Source organism: Pezoporus wallicus, unplaced genomic scaffold, assembly GCF_028554395.1.
Source record: "Pezoporus wallicus isolate ANWC-B61680 ecotype Strahan unplaced genomic scaffold, APGP_CSIRO_Pwel_v1 contig_9942, whole genome shotgun sequence".
NCBI lineage: Eukaryota > Metazoa > Chordata > Aves > Psittaciformes > Psittacidae > Pezoporus > Pezoporus wallicus.
The window spans coordinates 427,231-453,180 of NW_026641239.1; the positions used below are offsets into that span (position 1 = coordinate 427,231).

Here is a 25,950-nt window from a genome sequence, read left to right on the forward strand (position 1 = left end):
CTGTCTGAAGTGTTAGGATGGCCTGAGGTTATATGTACAGCTTCTTTGTGAGATTTCGTAGCCCAGAGGAGGGCTGACAGCAGCAGACTTACAGGTAATGCCTAACTCCTGTTTGACCAGTATAGAGGTGAAAAACTCCCCATAAACTTGCTAACAGCGAGTAGCATGGGGGGGTGGGAATTCTCCTTTATTTAGCAACTGGGGTGAGAGCATCCTCCTCCGGGTGACCCACCATAACCCCGGTGTCTGTGCACAGCAGCGGGAGGCCTCGGGTACCCCGGGGGTTATCCCCGGAGGGGTCAGGGCAGTGGGGAACCGCTCTTCCCTGCCGAAAGCAGCCGGGGCAGCCGCTGCCTCCTTCTCGCCCCGCCCGCCCAGAGCCCGGGGCACGCTGCGGGGCCGCTCTCCGGGCTGCTCGGGGCGCTGTGATTCCGCGGGGCCGCGGCAGCCGCTGCCCGGCGTGTTAAGGGGGGTTCCCGTTCTCGCTCCCGCCCTTCCCAGGCCTCCGCAGCCGCCGCCATGGTGTCGTGCGCGGCTTTCCAGAGCTTCCTCTTCGAGTACGACACCCCCCGCATCGTGCTGATCCGGAGCCGCAAAGTGGGGCTCATCAACCGCGCGGTGCAGCTCGCCATCCTCGCCTACGTGATCGGGTGAGCGGGACCGGCCTGACCCCCGGCCCCGGGGAGGGGGCCCGGGGCGGCTCCGCGCTGAGAGCCCCCGGTTGCGATGCTAAGGGGAGGGAGCCAGCTGCAGCTACCGGCTGCTGGGACCCCCTCTTTTGTGTCAGGTCTTAGGGCTGAAGGGAGGCTGGAGATTGCCATGGGTGCCGACACCAAGAGGTGACAAGCTGGGGGTGGCAGGGCTTAAATGGGATAAGAGGGCTGCTCAGGGAAGCTGTTAGGCAGGGGAGGACCCCTCTGGAGTGGAGACCATCCCAGAGGGTGGTCGACATTCACCCGGCAGGATGTGCATAAAAGCAGTGATTATACCCTGCCAAACCACCCTGAGAAAAGGAACATAAGGGAGATTGCTTGTCTTGTGACCCCTTCAGGTGACACACGAAAAAAGGAGACATTCCCACTGCCGGTGCTGATTTATGGCATTTACGTGATGGTTTCTTTCTTGCAATCCTTCTTTGACAGGTGGGTCTTTGTATGGGAGAAGGGCTACCAGGAAACAGACTCTGTGGTCAGTTCTGTAACCACAAAGGTGAAAGGAGTAACGCTGACAAACACATCCGCCTTGGGAGCCACGGTCTGGGATGTGGCTGACTATGTCATCCCTCCTCAGGTATCCGTCACTTTCACATGCAGAGGGGGGGTTCTAACAACCAGCTATTGCTCTGCCAAAGTCCAGCAAGGTCTGAAGCAGCTTTGGCTCCAGCGTGGCCTTGATATGAGAGAATGAAGCAGCTTTGCTTTGCTGCAGATCATGTTGAGCACCTGCACTCCTAGCCCTGGGGAGGCTTGTTTCAAGGAAAGAGTGTCTGTGTGTTTGTATAGGAGGGAGAATCTTTCAGGCTTGAGGAACAGAGTTTCAGCAGTAACCACGTGTGCTCTTTCTTACTGCTGTCTAAAGCAAACAACTCAAAGTTAACTTGTTGGCAGAAACCCCAAGAATAGCCTGCAAGTCACTTGATCCGGAACTGAACAGGAGGTATTGCTGTAGTTACTGATTGTCTCTGTGTGAATCTGGGCTGTGTGGGCAGTATGTTCAGGGCTGCTGGTTGTGGGTCACTCTGCATGAAGTGTAGTGAGGTAAAAGTGGCAGATTTAGCCAGATTTTGGCCAAGTGATCCTATTTGCATGTCGGTGGAGAAGCAGCAAACAACAGATCCTGAACTGTGCAGATTTGAAGATCATGGAAGCTGTGCTCCCTGGAGAAACCAACAAGGACTGGTCAAATTTCTAATAGATAATTGCAAAGAGTGGGAGTTGTGCTCAGGCTTGCAGCTGGAGGTTGATTTCTGCTTCTGCCTCGTGACTCCGTGAGGAGCTGTGTGATCCCTGTTTTCATATGTGAATGAGGAAATTTGGGCCAAGTGGGGGGACAGAAAGGGTTGCTAGTCCCACAGTCCTCCCTCCACATAAAGGCAGTGGCATTAGGCAGTACATGCGGGAATCTGCTCCTTCAGTGCTACACCAGCACTGCCCAAAGCAGGTTCCCTCTGTGGGGCCACCTGCGCTCTATCATTTGGCACAGTACCTTGGATACTCTTTGCAGACTCACTCTGAAACTTCCTCCTTGTTTTGCATGCTCAGGAGGAGAACACGGTGTTTGTCATGACCAATGTGATACTCACACTGAACCAGCGCCAAGGCCGCTGCCCAGAGGTAGGTACAGGATCTGCTTATATCTGCCTTGTCAGGGTGGGAGTGTGGGGGAGAGAGTTCATAGAGTTTAGTGTAATTATTGCTTCTTTCCAGCTTCCAGATGATAAAACAGAGTGCGAGGTGAAGAACAACTGTGTTCCAGGGTATGCCAGCACTCACAGCAGTGGTAAGAAGCCTGTTGCAAGGGCTCCTTTCAGTGTGTTGTGATACCTGTGTGCTGTGCTGTGAAGGAAACAGAATTTGACTTCAGTCTCCTTGTTCCAATTCTCTCACATCTAAGAAAACTGAATGGGAAGCTTAAGTTTTTCTTCTGGGGGGCGAGCAGATGGGCTTAGTCTGTGGTGGGTGGATGCTGGATAGATGTGTGTTTTGGTGAGTTAGCAAACAGGGCGAGAGCGTTTGCAAGACCTTGAGCCCGTGAAGCAGTGTTTCATGTAGATGAGGATTTGACTCAGAAAAAGGATCTGATGCTTCTCTCTCTGAAATTTCACTATAAATTGCAGTGGCGGTCTTGGTACTGGCACTTCACCTCTGAGCAGATAGCTTTTACCTTATGGAGTGAGGAGATATCACAGGGCATCTGCTGCCTCTGTATTTTTCCTTGGTGGCATCTCCATTAACATGACTTTCTAGGCATCCAGACTGGGGAGTGTGTACCATACAACAGCAGTGTTAAGACCTGTGAAGTCTTTGCGTGGTGCCCTGTGGAGAATGATTATCACATACCCAAGTGAGTGCTCTGTTCTCCTACTCTGCATCGACCCTCCTGAGAAGAGGCTAGCAGTATGCACATTTACTTACTTTTCCTGTTGTTTTGTAGGCCAGCATTTTTGCAAGGAGCTGAGAATTTCACCATTCTGGTGAAGAACAACATTTTGTATCCCAAGTTCAACTTCAGCAAGTAAATAGTGTGGGGGCCCTTCCACTGTCTGGGCTCTTGGACAGTAAAGGGGAGCTGGAGGAGTGGAAGAAAATGCAACAGATCTCTCTCTCTGTTCCCCTTCTAGGCGAAACATCCTCCCCAATATCAACTCCACCTACCTCAAGAATTGCATCTATGACTCTCGGACAGATCCCTTCTGCCCTATCTTTCGTTTAGGGAAAATAGTTGAAGCTGCAGGGCAGAACTTCCAGGAAATGGCTGTGGAGGTATTTCGCAGATCCTTCTATTGGGCCTCAGTTGTGTAGAAGAGGAGTGGTAGGTGGTTGTCCCCCTCTGCCTCGTGGCATCAGCCACAGGACACAGAATAGCTGCAGAGGGGTGAGTTACTCTGGCCAGATGGACTAGAGCGAGTTCTGCTTGACAAATACTTGGCTTTGGCTTGTTTGGGTGGGGTGATCTGCAAGGCCCTTCTATAGCAGCAGGACTGTTTGACTGGGACTGGGACATGGGTCAGTAAATCAGGGTCCTGGGTCAGCAGAGAGCCTAGTGCTGGGCTGACTGGGCACTTGCTCACCTTCTCCTCCCCTTGACAGGGTGGAGTCATGGCGCTGCAGATCAACTGGGACTGCAACCTTGACAGAGCTGCATCCCACTGTGTGCCAAAGTACTCCTTCCGCCGCCTGGACAACAAGGACTCTGCTCACACTGTCTCACCTGGCTACAACTTCAGGTAATGTGGCTGTGGAGGGTCACCTGGTGTCCCCGAGGCTCAGTCTGCCACTGGTGTTAGGAAGTGCCTGCGCTCCTACAGCTGCAGGTTCTCCTTGCTGTAAAATGTGGAGAGTTTCTCTGCTGCTGTTAACACAGGGCAGGTCTGATCTTCACTGTGTGCAAACAGCAGCAGAGGGGAAAGGTCAGTGAAGCTCCACTGATTGCATCAGTCTCTTTACATCATCATTTGCATGGCCATTTGGGCCAGCCTCCTGGGGCATGGCAATGTGAAAACTGCTTCAGGGTGTGCTGACAGGGGGAGGTTTGAGAGCACTGGGGCGTGGAGATTGGAGACTAAGCATCTCCTTTACTGTGGACAGGGGAAAAACCAATCTCTAGAAAGTGGCTCTGCACCAGGAGCATCCACCATAAACACATTGTGGCCAGTATGGATAGATCCAGCACCTCCAGTAAAACACCAATGCAGAGCTGGGTAGCTGGTTGTATCCAGACTCAGAGCTGTAATAACAGGGATTGGCCTCTTGCTGAGATCCATTTGTGAGGAAATGTGGCTCAGGGTTATGCTTGCTTTTAGAACCACAAACTCTCAGTTAGCATAGGGGATCTCTTTGATGGAACCTGAATGGTTTCACTGAGAAGCTGCTGTCATACAAACACGTGTGTTTGGGAGGTGCCAGGCCTGCAAGTACTGGGGTATTGGGTGAGACTGGCTGGAGGAAATCACAGCCTGGCCGGGATGGGCTCTGAAGCGTTCTTGCTAACTCCAGACCATAGTGCAGCCCCTTACCAATCGTTCCTCTTTTCTTCCACCCTCTTCTCTGCTTCCTCCTGGCTTAGTCATCCGTGCGGTGGAGTAAGTCTGATCTCACTTATTCTCATCCCCCTTCCCTATCACTTGCCTGCGAGTGACATTGTATGGGACAAGGAGCAGCTTTTGTGTGCCAGGTTGAGTGGTGCTGACTGCTCCCGGCCCTGCCCTCTCGTGGCTACCTGCACTCGTGCAGCTTCCTGCTTGCCTCTCTCTGAGAGGGCTGATCCTCATGTGTGGCTGAGTTTCTTCCTGTCTGTCCTTCTGCTTTCTCCCCTTCCTGTGCCTTGCAAGTTTCCTGATTTGGCTTGTGCTAACCGCTATCTCAAATTCGCCTGTTTGGAGCTTTTCTCCTCTGTGTGCTTGCCTGCATTACATCTTCATCATTTTGGTACTTCTAGAGACAAGCATCATGTTCAGCCCATCCTCTTGGAATGGGGAGCACACCTAAGTGTTGCATGATCAGCAAGCTGATCAACATAAGCAGCCTCAAGATTTTCCAGCTAAGCTCTGACCTATCTTTTCTCTAGGTTTGCAAAATACTTCAGGGATAGTAATGGCACTGAATCACGGACACTTGTCAAAGCTTACGGCATCCGCTTTGATATCATAGTGTTTGGAAAGGTGGGTGACTTAATTCCTGGAGGTCTTGTGGGGAGGGCTTTCAGAGATGCTGAGAAGCACATTGACCCTTGTAACTGTCTTCTAGGCAGGAAAATTTGATGTCATTCCTACCATGATTAACATTGGCTCTGGCTTAGCACTGTTTGGCGTGGTAAGTGACCTATCTGCTCTTGGACTCAGCTGTGGGTTAGTGCTTCACTTGCGAGGATCGTTGTTTTAAACTTTTCCACTGTCCACCAGGCAACGGTGCTGTGTGACGTTGTTGTTCTGTACTGCATGAAGAAGAAATACTACTATCGAGAGAAGAAATACAAATACGTGGAGGATTATGAACTGGTGAGTGTCAGTGAAGGCAAAGTTGCTTCCTTCCCAGTCTGAAGAGATTGAAACAGGATGTAGAGTCTGCATCAGAGATTTTGAGCCACTTCTCTGAGGAAACTTTGTCTTTGTTACAGAAGCTAATTTTTACCTCAAAGCTGCTGCGGAGAAGAGCATTAGAAACAAATATTGTCATGTTTCCTGGGTAACCACTCTTGGAGAGGGAAATGTATGTTCAAGAACTTGTCATGTTCCCACTGCACCTCTTTTTTGGGTTGCAGTCCTTGGCAGTTGCCTTCTGAGAGCCGTAGACAACAGCTCTGTCCCTATCAAATCCTTCCTTTTTGGCTTTGAGGGTTCCTGCTGCTGTGAACAAACTCGTTCAATGGGTTGGTATTTTCTGGGAGGAGTATGCTGACAGCCACAGCTACAGCTCCCTCCAGGACCCAAATGATCTCTTTGGCCAATAGGACTTAGTGATATAGTGGGGTTGTTTGACTGCTACCAAGCACAGAGCTTGGCCCTGCTGCTGTGTTTGCTGGAAGTGTTGCTACAGAAGGTGGATTTCTAAACCAAAAGGCCTTGTGGCACTGGAAAGTAAAGTCAGAGTAGTGCAGAGGGGTTTATGTGAAAGGAAGAAGCTATTTCTAGTAGAAACCTGTGATCTCTGATCCTTGCAGGGAGTCGGTGAGACATATGGAACAAATTCCTGACCTCCTGTGCTACAGCACAGACTGCTGCTGTGAACGTGACTCTGACCCTGCCGTGAAACCCACCTGCTCTTCCTTGGGGGACCAAACCTGAGAAAGGGACTTTTTCTTCACTACTCTTCACTACTTCGGCTGGCTGGAGCTAACACCCAGAGAGAAGAACTGGGTCTGCTCCTTGGCTGCTGTCCTTCCAGGTTAATTGCACTAAGCAAGAGGGAGAATTGCGCTTTTATGCCAGGCTTCAGCACTGGCTAAGCCTAGGACGGGGACTGCTCTGACATTCTCATTTTGACAGGCCTCCTTTCTGGTAGCAGAGAGCACAGGGTGACAGGCACAGATTCTTCCTTGCAGTGAACATGGCCCCTGCCAGGTCTTCCCTAACCTTGGATGAGCAGCTCTTTGCTGTTGTCAACTCACTTTTCCTTGCCCTGAAGGATTGTCATGCTTAGCTGAGCCTGTACCTACCCTTTAATCATGTCTCCAAGCTCCAGTGGCCACAGACTGAGACAAACCAGTGGCTGGTGCCATTGTGCTGTGGTAAATGGCTCACTGGTTACAGATTATTCTGGTTTTTTTTTTTCTGTTTTGTCTCGTTTTTATGGTACTACTTTAAAATTTACTTTCTTTTTAATAAAATATTACCATCTCTCAGCCCTCCTAAGGTCCTGCAAGCTGGGTTTTACTTGTTTATTTTTCCTCAGGGAGAACATGTGAAGGTTAGGGGCAGTGAGAACCGTCTTCATTTTACACAGATACCATTAGAGGAGGGCTATCAAAGCCAGTGCTGCTGTCTGCTTGGCCTCTTGGTTCTCTCAAGAGTGATGCAGTGAGAACAGCTTCTGCTCCACCTTGGATCTCTTAACACCATGTCTGGGTATGTTGCATTAAAAAGGGAAAAGGCTTGAGAGGTGGAGGTCAGGGAGGGTTAGTTGAGCATGGCTCACCTTTTGTTTTAGTCTTTATTTGGCTCCTGGTGCTGAGTGTCTCAACTCAAATGGGATAGAATCAGAGCTCCAGTCTGTACATGTGAATGGCCCAGTTTGGATGATGCAGTGGCTGGAGCTGCTGCGGTCTCATCCTGACCCCAGTAATGGCAGAACACCAACCTTCACTAATGCAGGGAGGTGCCTTCAGGCTCCTCTTACAGCAAGGAGGCTCTCAGAGCTTAATAAAGACCAGTCAAACGGGATAATGGTTCCACTTGATCACTAACTCTGGGTTTGGTTGCATGTCATTTATTTCAACTTGTACAGTGAAGTTTGAACAGCTCTGTGGAAAAACAGTTGTTGGTTGTTTTTTCCTTTCTTCTTAGGTAATATAATTTAAAAGTGGTAAATACACAGTATTTAAACTTGATACACCTGATAAAGTTAAATGCATAATAAAGGGATAGGAATGAAACACAAGCCTTGGTCATTAAACAAACAGTATAAAAATCAGCAATAGTTCAGGACCTTAGAAAAGAAATGGATCAATTGTCTGATAGGTAAGAGAGGACCACCAAGGAAAACTATTCAGACAAGAGGCCTGGTTTCCCCTTAGCACTTTCCTGTGTGCTCAGAGCCAAAATGGCTTAGTACCCAGCATTAAGCCTACAGTCAGCACTGGGCTTGCTTGAAGAGGAAGGGAGCTGGGGAAATCAAGCTAGAGCCCAGTTCCAAGGCACAAGCAAAATGTTTACTTCACTATAAGAAAGAAGCTAGCTCTACTACAAAGGAACAGCCGCTGGGGAACTGAGCACATTGCTATATACAGCACAGCTTCTCTAACAGGTCATGCAGTTAGACAGCCCTTCCTCACACAGCCACGCTTTATGCTTTCAACAGAACTCATCAGCAAGAACAATTGACATCGAGTTTGTTTCACAGATGTGCGTTTGGCTGCAGCCCGCCCAGAGCTGGCACTGAGAGACAATCCTTTTGGAGCTTGAGGATCCTCCTGAACCGAGCCCATGCTCACTGTAAGACACTGAGCTATGGTAGTGCTTGAGACCCAGTGGCTTTGTGGCTGGGCATCGAGGAACTGGTACAATTTCTTCTGTTCGGAAGCTGCGTTGCACCTGACAAGCCTGTTTGGTAAGTGTAAACTGCCTCACTAGGCACCCGACAAATCACACACCAGAGATACGCAGCACAGAGCATCTCTACAACTCGCCTTTAACAGAAACACACCACACACGTTACTATGCCCCAGCTACAAACAATCACATTCCCTGATTCTTTTTAATTGTTTCTTTTTTTTTTTTTTTTGGCAGAACAAGTCCATTTGCAGGGTTAGAGGATGCCCCCTCACATGCATTCCTGTTTAGGAAGGGGGGAGCAGGCAACTGTAGTAGTGCTGGCACCCAAGTTACCTGTTTGGTTTTGCCATAGCTGAAGCTGCAGGGCTTTGGCGTAGCCTCTGAGTAAAAATGGTAGGAAAACAGTGCATGTCTTATGGCTCCAAACTCCATAGTACTGCTCCTAAACCACAAACCATTGTCACTGGCTTTGGAGAGAGACCAGCCCCAAAGTGTTTTGGTAATAAATTGTGGTTTAGGGGGAGCATTAATTCAAGTGATCAAAAGATGTAAGGGCCAGTTTGTGTAGGCACCCGTGCACTTGCTAACGCTGTCCTGGCTTTAACAAAGACCTGTCTTAACCAGGAAGCTGCAGTGGGGAAAAGGACCTCGGCACGCTGCCCAAGGTAAAGGAAGACAAGGGGATGGTCATTTCCTGAAGTGTGGTCAGGGTTAGCAGGCAGAGGTCTTACCATTAACCAAAATACTTGTGTCTCTCCTAGTGTCTTCTTCCTCAGGGCAAAGAATTACTCCTTAGCAGTCCCTTACAGGCTTGGGACATGCAAATCCTCCCCCTCTTTCAGGTACACCGTCACTTAAAACACCTCATTCAAGGTCACACAACCACATCAGACATTGTCAGATCTTACCCCCAAGTCCTATGCTCCATCCACAGAACAGCTGTACTTACCGTGACCCCTTTCCTCAAGCAAACCCTGATTCTTCTCCAGCTCACCCATACTCTGCCACTCTCCAGCTCTGCCCAAGCAAATCTGGACATCAGAATCTCTCCCACCACACAATAGATGATTAGTTTTTTTACAAGCACCACAAAATAATCAGAGTAATCTGACTGAAGGTGAAGGAGCTCTTCATAAGAAACAATCCATGAATTAGGTATACACTTAATTTACTAACAAGCCTCTGATCCACAGGCATTCACAAATTACTGGTAACGAACTTGCAAAAATACATAGCATTGGCCCCAGAATCCAGATTAAGAGTTTGGAAAATTACTACCTAATCTAAGTATTTCATTAAGATCTTAAACTCTAACAAGCCCTAAATCTATACTTAAAAAATAGCATAACTTGTATTATTTTTAATTGTAGTAAACCATGTAATGTACATGGAACTGAAGGATTTTACCCTGAATTTTATATTTCATAATATATCTACCTAGATCAAGTAAAAGACTTAGAAACAAACAGTTGTTAGTGCTTCTCCCACTGTTCAAAACAAACATTCAGCTAAACACCACCTTTTACTCCTGTGTCTGCAGCAAAAATAGTTCAAACTGAACTTAAGCCCTTAAATACCTTTTCCTTTCATACACTGAATAGTCAACTTACCAAGTCCTAATCACACCAAGACCTTGGGAATGGCATTAATTACACTGGGAGGTAATTAACCTCACTTTCTGAGTGTCCCGAAGATGCTGCTTTAGTACAGCTTGGCTCACAAAGGCAGGCATTCTTTAGAAAGCTGGAAAGGTGGCTTTTTGCTTTGTTCCCATGCAGTTAAAAAGATGTCAATTAAAACCAAACCAGAATGACAAGAAATAGATGCAACAACATTTCTGGCAGGCTGTGAACCCTCAAAGTGTAGTTTTACTGTTGTGTATGTCACCTACACGATGGGCCTACAACACCCCTGGGATGCTGGCATCAGCCTCTGGAAACTATTTGGCATTAAAAGCAGTTCCAAACGCATGTTTGTTTGACTGCTTTGTTGGGTTCTTTTTGCTCCACACAAGCTCACCTCTGCTGCCAGCCAGCGCCTTTCCTGTAGGAAGTCAGCAGTGCCAGCGATCGGAGATGCTCGATGTTCACGACAAGCAGTCGGATGTCTGGTAACATGCTGCTATGGAAGCTCTACATCCAGCATTATACTGAGATAGCGCCATGTCATGCTGTGTTCGGTGCAGGCTCTGTTGATGTCGCTCATCCTCAGCTGCACACTTTGTAACGTGCCCTGGACCAAGCTGCTCAACAGAACCATAAAGTAGATGCTCACGAAAGAGGTTCCTCCTCTCCCACGTTGGGCAAGTCGTTGCATTTCAGATTATCTTCACTGCCTTGTTTCCTGCTTTCAAAGGAAACAAAACGGTTGCTGAGCGACTTACAAAAGCCAAAGCAGAGACACCAGCATCATGGGAGCTTTGGGACCCTGAACATGTGTCTTACCCCTCCCAACTCCCCTGTAACGGGCTGGAAGTGCCATAGAAAGATGCTTTTCAGCCTATTGAAGTAGCAGGATATGTCACAACACAAAACATCATCCCTCAGCAGTTACAAGTCACACAGAAGGTGTGTGAAGATCCCAGCCACAGCCCCACCGAAAGATTCAAGCCAAACTGCTCAAATTCTCCTGTTCTTTGCAGTGATTTCCAGAGACAATTTCCATTAAGACAAGCTGCAAACGTCATCTGAGGTTGAGGTGAAGCGATGACACTTACGGCAGCAGGTTCCCGGGGGCAGACAACGACCGCTCCTCCCTCCTGCTCCCCTCAAAAGGGTTCCCAAAGGATCGCTTCCGGATCATCGTTTTAACCAAGATCTGCAAGACCAGATTGGAGTTCATCAGGATGCTTTCCTGTCATTCAAGAGCAACAGGAACATGCAACCCTCATGGCCAAGTGATTATGAAAACAAGTGAAAACAAGTCAAAGTTTTCTTGTAACAAAAAAGCAGAAGGAAACATGTTTACAAGTCTGCAGCTGGGCTTTATCCTCTGAAAACCATGGTGCAACTGAACAGGTAGATGACAACCACACTAGCTGTGAGCAGCTGGAAAGAAGAGCAAAGCCAAGTTTGGGAAGGTTTTCTCCCCCCAGAAGTAGGTTTTACTGATTGTTGCATCCAGTGCCTGCAAATCCCCAGTTCCCCGTCATTACCTGGCAGAGGAATTCATTGGCAAGGGAGAAGGGAAGGAAGGAACCGCCACAGTTTTGCCTTAGGCTGCTGGGAACAGAGCGATTGTCAGGGTTCTTCCCAGTCATCCCCCGACTTATTTTGCTGGTGGGAGCAGAGAACAACCAGTGAGCAGCACTGGCCCTGCCTCAGCATGTGCATCCTGCTTTGGGAACCCCAAATTTCAAATCATTTGATACTGCTTCTTATCCTTCTGTGCCTTATTTATCTGCTCACCACAGTGCACCAAGAGCTCTTACACATCGGAAATGCACGTGCCAGTGAGGTCCCACAGGGCAAGTCAAAGCCACGTGAATCTCAGTGTTAATGCCTGCAGTTGGATGCACAAAGATCAGGCACTGGAGGGTAATTCTGAAGAACAAATGCAAATGGGAAGCACCAGCTCTGCCTGGAGGCGGTGTTATTTAAGAGGCAAGAGTCAGTAAAAGCTCATTTGCCCTGAGCTGTGCTAAACACACCTGGATTTAAACAGGGCTGAGGCATCCTCCACTGCATCACAAGAAGTCACCTCCAAACAGGAGAAAGGGGGAAACCCCCTCATCAGTGGTGATCTCATTAGAGTGAGATCTGCTCTTTCAGCTTGAGCAGCACAAGGCACATTTGCATGTTAACATATCTGTGGTTGAAGAGACTCATGTGGGTATCTAAGTGGGAGAGAGCTCCAGAAATGGGTCCAGATGTGGGCACAGCCACAAGACAGAAAAGGGGATTCAAAGGGAGACCTGTACTTCAACAAATCACAGCCTGGGTGTCTACAGGCAGGTAACACTGTGACAGGAACTGTGAATGGTCACTTCTCCAGCATAAGGACATCCAAAGGAATTGTTAGATTTAAAACCCCGAATGATTTCACTTCCCACATAAGGCAGGGTTACGCTGTGGTTCTCACCACCACAGTGGGTTGCAGAGAATAAAAATATGAGCTTGAAAAGAGATGAGTTCACCAAGAATAGCTGCAGGCGGGGGCTAGAGCACACCGTGGCCCAGATAAAAGCTTCATCCCAGGAAGCTCCTGCAGCCCCTAAGGCTGAATGGGCAGAGCAGGGCAGGAGCTCCTTGTGCCTGGCCAAAACACCAGCTCCCAAACACAGGCAGGTCCTGACCAGATGCTCTTTTGCCCTGAGCAAATATAGTGGTATTTAGGCAGCCAGGTCAAGTGTGAGGAGCAGGAACCCACTGACAGGTCCCTTTGGGACCACTCTGAAATACTCTGGCCACCTCCAGCAAAATGCTGAGACCCCATCTCGCAGCACTTGTTTCTGAGAGAGGGAAAGTCTTTGCTCTAATCCTGCCCAATGCTTTTGCCCTTCAGCAGCAACCTCCAGCTGCTTGGGACCATCCTCGGAGGCAGCATGGACCTGGCTGTGCATCCGCAGACCATCATCTCATCATCTCCCTCATACTCACCACAGTGGCCAGGCTGGGGATGTGCTTGACCGAATTCTCCACCTCCTCCTCCGTCACCTCGACGAGGGTGCAGTTCTCATCCTCCGTGGGCAGCAGCTCCGCTCCGTTCTTGGTGACCCAAGGGTGCAACTTCAATTAATAACACAGCCTGTCAGGAACGATTTCCTCTTTTTCAGGACTCCAACAACACAAGCCTGGCAAACGCATCTCCTCGCCCAAGCTACGGCCCTTAACGTGCTCCTGAAGGACCAGGGAGCAGGGGAGAGATGTGCCGCCTCACTGGTGAGCCAGCTCACCCCAGCACCACCAGGAGCAGAAAATGCTGTGGTGTGGCTCATCTAGAGCCAAAGCTGGCCCCATCTACACAACTGGTTACCTACTGCACTGAGTGGGTTTTAGGGAAGAAGACCTATTTTCACCCTCATCTGTAAGATGAGAGCGACATGGTCTAACATCACTGCAAGGGAGGTTGGAACTAGATGATCTTAAGGTTCATCTTAAGGCCCTTTCCAACCCTAACTATTCTATGATTCTGTGACAATGCCAAGAGTGATTTATTCTGGACCATACGTATGAGCCATAGTGATGGGGAGGACCCACCAAGCCCTAGTCTTGGACCTGAATTAATCCACGACAGAAGGCTGAAGCTCCTCTTTCTCCTTGCCCACACACCAGGCGTCCGGGGCAGCTGCAGGAGGAGCACAGAATGGTTCCACAATTCCCCCACAATCCTTTCTCCCTACCTTAGTCTCCATTTTCTCAGCTTCTCGCCCCTTCCAGGCTCTCGCAGGGGCACAGGACCAGAAATCTCCTACGAAAGGCTGTTGCACAGTACTTTCCTGGTAGCAGAGGAAATACTGTGCTTAGGGTATTTCCTTTTGCCTGTGACTTCTCTAGGCACCAAAGGTCCCAAAGCTGAGCAGGTCCCGGAGCAGGGGAAGGAGCTGGGACTTACCTGCCCAGGGACCTGGGCACAGGGGGAGGACCTAGCCTGGCGCGATCAAACTGACTCCCAAAAAGAGACGAGTAAGGACAACCCAACAGAAGTGAAGCCACAGCCAACACCAGGGGGCTGGGTCAATACCTTGATTTCTGGGACCGAAATCCTGGATTCGGGATTTTTATCCAGCATCCGCGTGATCAAATCCTTCAAGAAGTCTGTAACTTCTGGCCTGGGGAAAGGAGAGGAGAGAGATGAGATGGGGAAGGGGATGGGTGCTGCAAAATATCCCCTTCGTGTGCAACCTGAACCAAGGTTCCATATGTACAGGGCTGGGAGAGCCCAACACCACTTCCACCCAGGCTAAAACCCAAGAGGCAGCAACTGCTGAGGTTATTCTGTTCCCTCAAACGCCTCTGCAGCTTCAGTCACTCCTTCAGCTGCAAAGCAAGAGATGCTGCCTTCATGTTTAATGCAAAGGAAGTTTTCCAGGGCCAACAGAAGGGCTCAGAGCCTGAGTTTTGCAAACCCACAGCCCCGCAGGCCCAGCTCCACCCAGGCAGCTCAGAAATGGCTCAAATGAGCTTTAAAATAAGGGCTGGGGCGTGGTTTATTGAGCACTTACTGGTCTGGGAACTCCAACGTTTGGGTCTTGATTTTATTGTGTAAACTGAGGATCCTTTCATCCATAAAAGGGCACTGCCATGAAGAATAAAGCAATGAGAAAAGCAATGACCTCTGATGAGAGGCAGCAGTGGGGCAGCCAGTTGAGCATTGGGATCTCATAGTGTTTGAAGGAGGGTTATGGGGAAATACCAGAAGATTTCCTGTTACGTCAATGTCTTCTTTTAAACACAATGAAAGTAACATTGGAATAAAACGCTCAAACAGGAGTGCAGATCCCACCACATATCTGGTACATGGGAGACACACACCAACCACCCACAGCACTGAAAACAGTCTCATTACCTGCCCAAACACGAAGCAGTACAGCGTGATCCCCATGGCCCAGACATCCAAAGCCTGCAGAGGGAAGGAAGCACAGTTAGATCTGCAGCAGACAGTGCGTGAACAGAAGACCAGTCCAAAAACCCTCAAACTGTTATTAAATACCTTTCCAGAGAAGATTTTCCTGGTTTCCGAGAGCGTCTCCGGGGCCATGAAGGCAGGGGTGCCCACTGTGTTGGTTAAGAGGGCATCAGCTCCCTTGAACTCATTGCTGACTCCAAAGTCAGCAATCTTGATGTGCCCATCTTCCCCCACGAGGAGGTTGGAAGGTTTGATATCCCGGTGGATTATCTTTTGATAGTGCACTGCAGCCAGAGGAGAAACAAGGGATTCAGCAGCAGCACTGCTCTGCAGCAAAGGAGCCACAAAGCCTTTCTGCTAACACCATGACCAGCTCCAGCTTCAAAAACCCGTGTGCAGAAGCATGTGCCACCAGAAAGGGCACTGCACAGCAGCAGAAAGTGCAGCCCCTAGAAAAGAATAACAGTAAGAAATACCATCCTTTCAGCAGACACTTACAGTATTCAATGCCCTTGATCAGATCCTGGAAGTAGAACCGAGCCTGGTCCTCACTGAGAGGTTTCAGGGTTGGGATTTCCATCACGGGGCTGCAAAGGCAACAGAGAATAGACCTCGATCCCAACCCATATGTGCCAAAACAGGTCTCAGAGGCTTTACTACCATCTGTTGACAGCACACAGCCCTGAAGGCAAGCACAGGGTGTACAAAGCTGTGACCAGGTTGGGGAGATGTGACCCAAACCCATAGGAGACCCACCATGAACCTCCCCATCTCCTCTGTGTCCTGCAGCAGCCTCAGGTGGCCAAGCTGTGCCACCACCAAACCCACCTTCTGTTCATGCTTTAATAGGTTTAAATCTGGAATCCAATACTCACCCTTGCTTCACCAGTTCAAACACTGGAACACAAAAGAGAAGGTGATTACTGATCATGTCCAGGTTAGAGCTCCTACGAGCACAATCTCAGCACAAAGCAATTATTTTTATGACAAAAATGCTAAAAATACTGGTTTTTTTTTAAACAAGGAGATGTCACCTCATGCAAGGCACGTGGTGTTTTGGTTGCTCCCATTTTCAGTTGAGGGGATGCTGCCAACTACCTCATCAGTGCTGCAGCTTCAGCCTCATGGAAGTGGCCCACTAAACCCCCCAGTTTGCCTGCAAAGGCCCAAGCAAACCCCTGCACTTGGCCATGAAGGCATCACACGCTCCTCTGCTGGCAGAGGCTGAACATAAGTGATAGAAAAGAAGCACCTCCTCCAAAAGTGTGTGTATTTGCATCAAGCAAACCACTGCAGCCTGCAAGAGAGGTTGGGAAGTGGCTCATTTGGACCGTGGATAACTAACACGCGCTTTGTTCTCGAAGCCAAAGAAATGAAGTCACTTTCTAGCAGCCTGAGAACATGACACTGGTGCCTCCCATGGCCAAGCAAGCCCTGATGTCCAGTTAAAGCCTACAAACACTTCAGTCTCCTTTCTGAACCCAGACTGGATCCCATTTTCTCTGACCATTAGAGGGAATTAACTCCTCTGGCACATCCAGGCCACACCAGAGAGACCCAACCCCAAAACAGTCACCCCACAACACAAGAGCATCTTTTTGCCCTGCCAAACCCCATCCCACTGACACCCCATGAGCACTGCAGGGCAGTGGCCAGTTACCCATGTACAGGTGGTCCTCACTGGGGTCATCCAAGACCTGCCAAAAGAAGCAGAAAGGCAATTAAACAGCCCCCAAAATCCTTGCAAATTAAAACATGGTGGTTTTTTATTTAGCAGCCATCTCAGTTCTGCACCATCTGCACCATTAGCACCGTCTGCTAATCTCTGAGCTTCTACCCACGAGGGGTAGGGAAAATACCCAAGAGGATGGAGATAGAGCTGTACTTTAAGGAAGTAAATATTTAAAACACACAGGAAGCATCATCTGATTCACGAGCCAAATCAACTCCAGCCTGCACATGCTTAGATCTTGATGGACGTGCAGGCAGTGGGTGGAGGGCAGGGTGGCTGCACCACAGAACCCACAGAAACACCAGCTCCTCCTCAAAACCCTTCTGAGCACTTTGTTTCCCCCAGGAAAGTGACATTTTTCTGCATTTCCCTTTCTGGGCAGGGAAGAAAAAATCCTCTTTTGGGAGATGAGAATAAAAAGCCCTTTTAAACCAGGGAAAACAGGAGTCTCCCATAGGCAGGACATGCCAAGGCCATCCCAGCCCCTCTGCCCAAGGCCATCCCCGCAGCATCCCGGCTCCTTCACACTCAAGGTGGACTTTAGAAGGGGCTGGCCAATGCTCACCTCCACCAGCTTCACCACGTTGGGGTGGTCCAGCTTCTTCAGGATGGCAATCTCCTGGTAGACCTGTTCAATGGGCCCTTTGGGCTGCAGGCAGCCCTCGGAAGCAGCTTTGGCTCCGCGGGGCGGCGGGCGGCCTGTGAGAAAGGCAAAGATGTGGTGTCCATCTGGGAATGAACCTCCCAGGTCCTTAAAGCACCCCACAACCCAAAGCTTTGATGCCACTTACGGGGAAAGCCTGCTTGCCTCATCAGCTTCTTTTTGGAGAGAACCTTCATTGCCTGCAAGAGGGGAAAGAACATGGGAACTGGGGCAAAGCAAAGATAAAACAGGGCTGGGGGATGCGGCTAGCATGGAGCCAAGCAGGGAGTCAGCAGAGGGGATCCATCCTCATCCCACTTGCCTCTCTGTGGGCTCTGGGAACATGCACTACTCACATAGTAGGTGTTATCATCCTCATTGTAGGCCAGCTTCACCACCCCATAGGAGCCCTAGAAAGGGGCAAAGCTTTTAATTAATATTAAAGGGAGGAATTTATTAATAATAGTTTTAAAGTAATAATAATATTAATAAGAATAATTAATAATAATTTTAAAGATAAATACAATTCCATCAGCACCATCCCAAACGCCCCCATCCCACCCCAAACCCAGCCCAAATTCACCTTCCCAATCTCATCCTTCAGCTTGTACTGGTTGAGCTGCACACAGTCCTGCGGGGAGAGAAAAGGGGGATCTGACATGAGCCACGAAACCACTTGCATTCACTTTACTCCTTTGCTCTTTACTCTCCAGTAAAACTCTGTGCAAACCCACACCCTGCTCTGCTCGGGGCTGGGCAGCTTTGATCCCTGAGCCATGAGCACCAGCCACGTGTTGGTGTGTTTATAGGCAGCTAATTGTGAGTGTTAACAGCCCGGCAGGCAATATTGTCTGCTCATGTGGAACAGGAGTGCACCAGGGGCACGTGGTGGTGGGGAGAGCCCCGGGGCTTTAATGCCAGCGACTTGGTGCTGATTATTTCTATTTCTTATGGGCAAAGCAGTTGCTTGCTGCCTGTTTCCTGGCAGCACTGGCAGGCTGGGGGCAGGCAGGGCCCTTTTCTCTTTAGACCTCTGTGGGTTTTTCTCTTTTCTTTTTAACTGGGAGATGAGGAAAATCACAGTGTGCCAACAGCATCCCCAAAACACAGCCTTGGTGCCATCTGCAACAGGCACAAAGTGTGGTGAGCTGTTAGGTCCCACCTCCCCAGGGCTGTCTTTATAGCCCAGGATGGAGCAGGACGTCCCACCGCCACCCACCACAAGATGCCATGGGGTTTGATCCCGAAAAACCAACCAAGAAGGAATGCCACAGGGGAACAAACACGTGTACAAGTGTTCGTCCCCCCTCACCTGCAGCCCCGTGATGGACACGCGGTTCGATTCCACTGTTGGCCGCCGCGGCAGCCGTGGGGAGGAGTGTGGGGACGTCACTGGGGAGTACGGCAGGGACGGGTAGATGAAGCGCTCATTGGTGCTATCGCTGCTCCCGGGGGAGCGGGCCGGCTGCGACCGCTCCTGCAGGGACAGCTTTCGGCCGGAGAGGTGCAGCTTCGCCCTGGGCTCCTGGCTGTCCCCAAAGCCCTCGCTACCGGACACGTTCATCTCCTCCTCCTCGCTCACGCTCCCCGTTGTGTCATACTCGGTCACCACGATGAGCGAGGCCATGATGAGACTGTGGGGGCTCAGCGCCGGGGGGTTCCGAGGCGCCCCAGGCACGCGGTGGCCGCAGCCTCTGTCACAGCAGAGGGGCTGCAGGGTGGGAGAGCTGCTGGGGATGCATGATGGCATGGTGCGACCAACGGCCTCATCCTGGCCGTGCTGGGACCTGCAAACACACAGCAGCTCAGTGGGCTCCCCTGGAGAGCAGGATTTCCTCCCACGGGTTGTTATTCTATGGATTGATTAATTTATTCATCCATAAAGCCAAGGGCAGCAGCAGGATGGCACCCCTGTGTGCCCACCCTGCCATGGGGCAGACCCCAGGCAGGGACCAGCCTCAGCCCCAAGGCTGCCACCACTGCTCCTTTCACTCCCTTTATTTAAACACGCCAGAGAATAACAGTCCAGTAATTTCTGCTACAAAAATACCCTAAAGGGGTATTTTACAGGATCAGGATGCAGCCCTACACTACACTGGCATAAATACCACTTGGTTCCCTGCTTTCCTGCTCAGTCCTACAGTGAGAGCAGGCAAATCTCTGCCAAACACCCCCTAAACAATGCAGTTTATGGGTACAAGGACCCACTTACCACGTGTGGGGTGCAGGATCAGCCCCCTGGGCTCACTGCCTCCTCCTGCAGCCTGTCATTGCCAGTGATTTCTCTTCCTTGCTCTGGGTTCCCTACGGTCTTCTGTGCAAAACTCAGGTTCCTGAACCTTGAGATACAAGAGAAACAATTCAGTGAGCCACAAAGAAGACTTACAGATTCTCAAATACTTCAACAGCAATTCAAGAAGGGTAGGAAACGGTGTGGATTCACACACCCTGAACGTCCTGCTGCAGCTGGGGCACTCTGACGCTTGGCTGGTTGTGAGCAATGGCTCTGCCCTGCCACGGTGCCGGGGCTGGTTTTAATTTCTAGGTTAACGAGTTTCTGCAGAAGCAAGTGAAAAAAAACCATCCCAAAACACAGCCCAGGAGCAGGAACAAGGCTTGAGGCGTTTTCCTGCCTGGTTCCCACACCTCAGCGAGGCGGGCAGTTAAAATTAGCTCCACTCATCTCCATTGAAGTTTCTGTGATGCACCCGCAGCACAAGCACTCTGAATCAGCCCCGCAGAAATCACGGGTCAAGTGCAGAAATCAAACCCTCTCCCCCTTCCTCAAGGCTCCACAATGGCCTAATTGCTGTTTTCAACACCAATCCATAAACCGGAGGCTTTTCTGCCCGAGTGGGATCAGCCTGGGGCTGAAGCCGACCCAGCACCGCTTGCTGTTTCGAGGTGCAGAGACACGCAAGGGATGGGGAGGCTATAAATAAGCCAACGAACAGCAACAAGGACAAACTATTCCAGAAACGCCGCGTTTCACAAGGCTGAATCCGCTCCCAGTTGGAGCTTTGCTGGGCAGGAGAGCCGGGAGCTCCTTGTCTTGGGCATTGTGGCTGCAAAATCCCCTCCCTGGTGCTGCTGGCAGCCACGGCAGCATGTTTTACTGCACTCCCCAAATGGATTAAAACAAACAGGCAGCTTGCCCCGTTCACCCCGAACCCTCCGGGATGCATCTCGAGGCCAGTTGCCATTTGCCTGGCTTGCTTCAGGCACGCTGCCAGCAGACACATATAAATAGCTGTCCCCCGAAGCCGGAGCTGATCCAGAATGCCATGCCATGTGCCCTCACCGTGTGCCACAACCGCACCTAAAAAGGCAGCTGATGGATGAGGGCACCCCAGGAGCATCACTGGTTGCAACACTGGTCCCCAGTGGTGGTACAGCACGGGTGGGCATACTCCCTGCATCCGGATTTCCAAGGGTTCATGCTGAACTTTGCCAGGCTAAACCAACACTGAGTTATGAAGCCTCTGCCACACTTGAGAGCCTAGCGTGCCCTGGCCAGCATTGGCTTGACCAGGATAAACATATCAAGGCTGATGAGTTGAACCAGGCTCCCCCAGACTCTCTAAACAGACTAAAAGTCATCCAAGCACCATCACAGTATCAGCAAGGGTAGAAAATCCAGGGACTTCTTCCCTTGGTGTGTGTGCAAAGGGACCAAGCATGGGGTTTTGCAGAGATTGGCCTGTGAGATGATACCTTCCCCTAAAGAAACCCAAACGTGGGATCATAGAATCATAGATCCCACCGTTGAACATGGCCCCATGGGATGTGGGACAACTGCTAATGGTAATGCAACCTTAACAAGCATACGGCGAGGCTGAGGAGGAGAAGAGCTCCATTCCCATCCAAAGGGAAAACCGAAACAGCTGGAATGAGGGGAATAAACCTAAAGAGGGGAAATACAGCCCAGAGGCCTTGGCTTCACCAACCCACCCGGTTTGCCCAGGGAAAAGTGGCACATTCTGGTATGAACTCCTGCAGATCCTTATGTAAAAGCAAGCAGCACATGCCCACAAAATCCTCAGGAACTCGAACAGCCTGGTGTATAGGAATGATTTATCGGCACGGCTTTTGGCTGCAATCCACACATAACCCATAGCGGCTGCGGCAGGATTATCGAAGCAATCAGTCTCGCATCTAATTCAGCAAGGAGAGGGATATTAAAATGAAAAGAGCTCTGTGAAACCCGGGCTCTCCCTCTCGTTCAGCGTCCATGCGGCTCAGTGGAAACGAATGGGAGTGAAATCAGCCCCCGTGAGAGAGAAGTGATTTTGACAGCCCCCTCCTGCCGCCCCAGCTCTGCTGTGAGCATGTGGTCCCTGCCTGGTCCCTGCTGGGATGCACCCACCTCCGGATGGGATCACACTGCCTGATTTCAGGAGGGAAGAGGATGGCACCTTGCAGCCAGCCACTGGCTGCACAGATTTAAATGGGAGCATACGGATGCATCGGCCTGTCCTTCCCTCCCTGGAGCTGTTTCTCTACCCCAGTGCAGGGTGAGCAATGGCAGGGTGCCCCCAGCTCCTGCATGCTTGCCTTCCCCTGCCATACTTCCCTCCAGCAAGGCCACAGTGTCAGGGTCAGACCCTCCTATGGCAATATGACTGGGAGGCAGCTCCAGCAGTGACACCTCCCTCCATCCTTCCATGGGGGTCAGCTTATGCACTGCAAAACCAAGCTGTTTGTAACAAAACTGAACACAAACTACCTAAACCAAGGCTGGGTTTGCTCACAGAGGATCCTCCCCATGCTGCCACCCAAGGTCTGTGGTTAACAGTTAACCATGGCCAGCGCATGGGGCAGTTATCACCCTTGCTGGGCAGAGTCCAGGGGCTATTTTGCTATCCCTGTGGTCACTGTCAGCGGTGGAAGTGCCAGTGCCAAGAGTGGTGTCATCTGCAGCAAATGGGGGCATCGATCACAGTTTCCCTTCCTACGGGCGAGCGCAGATCTTGCCAAAAATATATTAGTCACTGTAGTATACAAAGACCATATGCATCCCCGCCTGACTTCTAATGGAAAAATATCTCTCATCAGCTTCTCTAGAAGTCTGAGGGCACCCAAACTAATGAGATACTCGAAACAAACACACAGCTGCCATCGACACCAGGTCTCTGTGCCCAGGCAGCAAAGGTTTTCATTGCCCCTGGGGTGAACAGAAGAGCCTCCTGCGCTGCCTGGCCCATCCAATGCAGTGGAAAGGATTGGAGACAAAATGCAAAGCCAAGCTGGTAGCACTGGCACAGCACAAAGCCCAGTGGAGGGCTTCAGTAGGAGTCAAAACACATCCTTACCAAGATTATAAGAAATCTTGATGACAATGCCTGATACTTCTCAAGCAATGAGTACCCCCAAACAAGAGTGTAAGCTCAGGACATGGTGTTGAGCACAGGCCAGAATGCACTCAGGAAACCACCATCGCCTTGTCCAGCATCCCAGCTTTCCTGGAAACAACAGCTCCAGCTACAGTACCCACAAGAAAGGAAATGAGAGCAGCTCTGTGCTTTGTGAACACCACTTAATAGACATTAGGGCTGAGCTGAAAGCAAAGTCTCCTCCAAATTACCTCCCCAGTCTGAAAACAGCCACCTTTCCTGGAACAGCGCTGGTCGATCAATCCCCTCGCAGTGCACTCACAGATGGGTGGCTGCTTTTCCTAAAACTAAGTGCTCACAGAGAGGGGCCAGGAGAGGGAATAGGCTCCTTCTCCCAGGAGAGGGGCTACCCCTCCATTTAGGGGCCATGAACGAAGCTCCAGCACCCACAGCCACCACAAATGACTCTCAGCACAGTTCTCTCTGCCCTGAGGACAACCTGGTCCTGTCCCCAGGGATGGTTTCTGCTCCCATAGCATCACACAGCCGTGTGGTCACCCCATAGCTCCATCGCAGCAGCTTCCTGCGGTCATCCCGCTGCTGCTCTTGGTCTCTACTTTTACCTTCACGCACCTTATGCTCTGTGCCGTGCACGTGGCCACAGGGCTGCGTCCCACCTCCTAACCACGCTCAGGCACTCACAGCAACAAAACCGGTGGCTTCTCCTAACAAGACCTGTCCCCTGCACGCGGTCACTCCACCAACTCCATCCCCTCCATTGTCTCCTGACCTCTCATTGCTCCTTGACTTTAAAAATCCCCTCCTTTTCCCAACTCCACGGCCTAACTCTCCCGGTGCCCCCACTCCAAGCCCGCACCTCCCCGGTCGGGAGCCCCATAGGGTTCTGCAGGTCGCCTGATGTCACAGGGACAGGCACCACCCTGTCACATCCCCAGCCCGCGGATGCTGACAGCCCACCGGGTACCACCGGCATAGGAAAGGCCAGCGGGATGCTGCCGGGCCCGGCCGGCCGCGGCGCAGCAACCCGAAGAGGGACGGGGAGATGCGAGCACGGATCCCGCCCCGCCGGGATGCCCGCACAGGCCCCTGCGAGCCCCGCTGCAAGGAGCTGCCGCTCCCGGCTCGCAGCGCATCCCCGGCCCGGCCGCCCACACCCGCCGGTGCCGGTGCCTCCGGGCGCGGCTTTGTCTCCGCAGCCGCAGCCCCGGCCGAGCCCGCCCCGGCCTCCCCGCCCGCACCCGCGGCCACCGACCTGGCGGGACGCTCCGCTCCGCCGCCCGGGGGAGCGGCCCCGAGGACCCGGAGCCGCCTTTGCTTTCGGTTCCGCTCCGGCGGTGGTGGCGGCGGCAGCGAGGGAAGGAGGGAGGGATGGATAGAAGGAAGGAGAGAGGGAGGGAGGAGGGAGGGAGGCCCCGCTCCGCCCCGGGGAAGGGGAGGTTTCCCCCCGGGCAGCCGCATCCTGCCCGCCCGCCCCTAAAGCCACTCTTTGGGGTGGGTGTTTTTGTTATGGTTTGGGGCTTTTAGGATTTTTTTGCTTTGTTTTAGTATTTTACCCTCCTCCGACCGCGGCCCCGCCTTTACCGCGCAGCGCAGCCTGGGGGGGGGGTATGTGTGTGCTCCGGCCGGTCCCACTGCTCCCCGGTGTCCGGCAAACAAGCCCCAGCCTCCTCCCGCCGCTCCCGGCCGGAGCTTCTTTCCCTTTTGCCCTTGTGCAAGCACTGGCTTTGCAGCATGAGGTCAACGGGTCCAAAGGGGCTTAACTGAACCAGCCCTCCCACCATGGGTTCTACTGAGCCATTGCCCAACGCTTCCTAAATAATCACTTAAACTGGTTTCTAAAACCCCCTTTCTGTGGAAATGTCACAGCGGCCACCATCAGGCCACTGCCGCCGCCTCTGAGCACAGCTCCTGCCCAGGTTGCTGCTCTGCAGCGCTGGGACAGAGGCAACCCTGCCCCATGGGCACAGCCTGGAGCTCCCTGGCTGGCACCGGCCCTTTGTAAACACCTCCCTTGCTTTGTCCACGCTAATCCTGGTTAGTTTCCTTACCAAGAACATTCCCATGAAGCACCGTTCTTGCGCTGAGCTCACCTGATCGACTCTTCCATTCTTGAAGCAACAGCTTCAACCTCGAGCAGATGCAAACGCTGTTACTTTGTGGTATGGGCACCACTTTGCCAGTGTAGAGCTCCCTGGAGCACAGCCATGCTTCCAAACAAGTGTTACAGACAAACGCTGCTATTTTGACCAGGATCTTGAAAGCCACTCTAGAAGTCAGGTTTATGCACTTACTGGGACACTGTAGGTGCTCCAAATGTTTTATGGATTACGCGGATTAAAATGTAGCTGAGAGGGGGTGAGCCACCAAAACCAGCGTTCCTGCAAGCCTGCGCTGCTCTTCCCTGTTAGAAATAAAGTCAGTGTTTTAAAACCAATGCACTGATTACCTGCCAGCAACCACAATCCAATCCAGTTTAACAGGATGACTAAACCAGCACTGAACTACCCTTATTTCAACCCCATTTTAGAGCTTCTCTGCCCCAGCAGAGCCATGTTTCGGGCTGCTCTTGCATTGCTAATAATGCCACAGTTTAATCTAGTGCTTCCTGGCAGGGCATCTCCAAGCGTTTATACTCATGATGTTCACCTTCTATATAGTCAAAATATGAAAGGACTGGATCCCCTATCCCCAAGGTTCACCCACAGAAGGTTTACACTCCCAAAAGAGCAATCCCATCTACATCCCATCAAGGATCTAATTACTAGAACTCAATGGAAGCATATCAGATACTGAGCTAGTTGCAACCATCTTCATTTATTCACCCCTAAAACCAGAGCAGGTAAATTACACCAGCACCTACAGGAGAACAAGTACAATGAGCTGTGCTGGGGCTGTTCATCACTTCTCTCAGCTCCTCTTTGCACAAGGACACACAGAACAACGCCGGGACTCTGCACCATTAGACTTCAACTGAATCCTGTTTTTTTTCCCCTTCTGCCAGCACCATCTGTTTCTATGGAGTAAACAGCGACTGTAGACAGGTTAAATGCAAGGACATGTTTTAAACAAGACCCATTCTATACCACTTGAAACAAGAACAAAGCAGCTTCCCATACATTTTCCACTAGTTTTGTTCCTTAGCGTTCGTAAAGCTCTGAAAATGTCACAACAAAGAACAGATATTACTTCATTGTGACAGCACCATTCCCCTCGGTGTGTTTATCAT

The 25,950-nt window shown here is 51.0% G+C and overlaps 2 protein-coding genes across 8 annotated transcripts; one reads left to right on the plus strand and one right to left on the minus strand.

Moving 5' to 3' along the window:
• Positions 1 to 7,079, plus strand: P2RX4 (purinergic receptor P2X 4). 2 transcript variants are annotated; one of them, XM_057422605.1, is made up of 13 exons: positions 1 to 94; positions 502 to 650; positions 1,143 to 1,290; positions 2,262 to 2,333; positions 2,427 to 2,499; positions 2,967 to 3,063; positions 3,154 to 3,234; positions 3,341 to 3,482; positions 3,810 to 3,946; positions 5,287 to 5,380; positions 5,466 to 5,531; positions 5,621 to 5,716; positions 6,379 to 7,079. In XM_057422605.1, the coding sequence occupies exons 2-13, from the start codon at positions 520 to 522 to the stop codon at positions 6,409 to 6,411; spliced, it is 1,170 nt and encodes a 389-aa protein (XP_057278588.1). In that variant the 5' UTR covers positions 1 to 94; positions 502 to 519; the 3' UTR covers positions 6,412 to 7,079. The 2 variants fall into 2 exon arrangements, with proteins under 2 accessions (XP_057278588.1, XP_057278587.1); XM_057422604.1 differs by lacking the exon at positions 1 to 94 and having other exon boundaries at positions 403 to 650.
• Positions 7,080 to 7,627: 548 nt separating this feature from the next.
• CAMKK2 (calcium/calmodulin dependent protein kinase kinase 2) lies at positions 7,628 to 24,106 on the minus strand. 6 transcript variants are annotated; one of them, XM_057422600.1, is made up of 18 exons: positions 23,977 to 24,105; positions 19,583 to 19,709; positions 18,683 to 19,157; positions 17,954 to 18,001; positions 17,727 to 17,780; positions 17,519 to 17,570; positions 17,293 to 17,426; positions 16,656 to 16,692; positions 15,871 to 15,892; positions 15,494 to 15,582; positions 15,080 to 15,279; positions 14,936 to 14,989; positions 14,592 to 14,665; positions 14,111 to 14,198; positions 13,770 to 13,865; positions 13,027 to 13,155; positions 11,145 to 11,245; positions 7,628 to 10,774 (listed from the first exon to the last, which is right to left on the minus strand). In XM_057422600.1, the coding sequence occupies exons 3-18, from the start codon at positions 19,118 to 19,120 to the stop codon at positions 10,699 to 10,701; spliced, it is 1,692 nt and encodes a 563-aa protein (XP_057278583.1). In that variant the 5' UTR covers positions 19,121 to 19,157; positions 19,583 to 19,709; positions 23,977 to 24,105; the 3' UTR covers positions 7,628 to 10,698. The 6 variants fall into 6 exon arrangements, 4 of the variants coding, with proteins under 4 accessions (XP_057278583.1, XP_057278584.1, XP_057278585.1 ...); XM_057422601.1 differs by having other exon boundaries at positions 7,628 to 10,771; positions 23,977 to 24,102; XM_057422602.1 differs by lacking the exon at positions 13,770 to 13,865 and having other exon boundaries at positions 23,977 to 24,101.
• Between the last annotated feature and the right edge of the window lie 1,844 nt (positions 24,107 to 25,950).

Bases quoted from the DNA above. Each gene is read 5' to 3' on its own strand.
- P2RX4 (XM_057422605.1), top strand. From the start codon at position 520: ATGGTGTCGTGCGCGGCTTTCCAGAGCTTCCTCTTCGAGTACGACACC. The intron at 651-1,142 runs GTGAGCGGGACC...CTTCTTTGACAG, and splicing joins ATCCTCGCCTACGTGATCGG to GTGGGTCTTTGTATGGGAGA. The intron at 1,291-2,261 runs GTATCCGTCACT...TTGCATGCTCAG, and splicing joins ACTATGTCATCCCTCCTCAG to GAGGAGAACACGGTGTTTGT.
- CAMKK2 (XM_057422600.1), bottom strand. From the start codon at position 19,120: ATGCCATCATGCATCCCCAGCAGCTCTCCCACCCTGCAGCCCCTCTGC. The intron at 18,002-18,682 runs GTGAGGGGGGAC...CTCTCCCCGCAG, and splicing joins TGTCCATCACGGGGCTGCAG to GACTGTGTGCAGCTCAACCA. The intron at 15,893-16,655 runs GTAACTGGCCAC...TTTGTGTTCCAG, and splicing joins TGAGGACCACCTGTACATGG to TGTTTGAACTGGTGAAGCAA.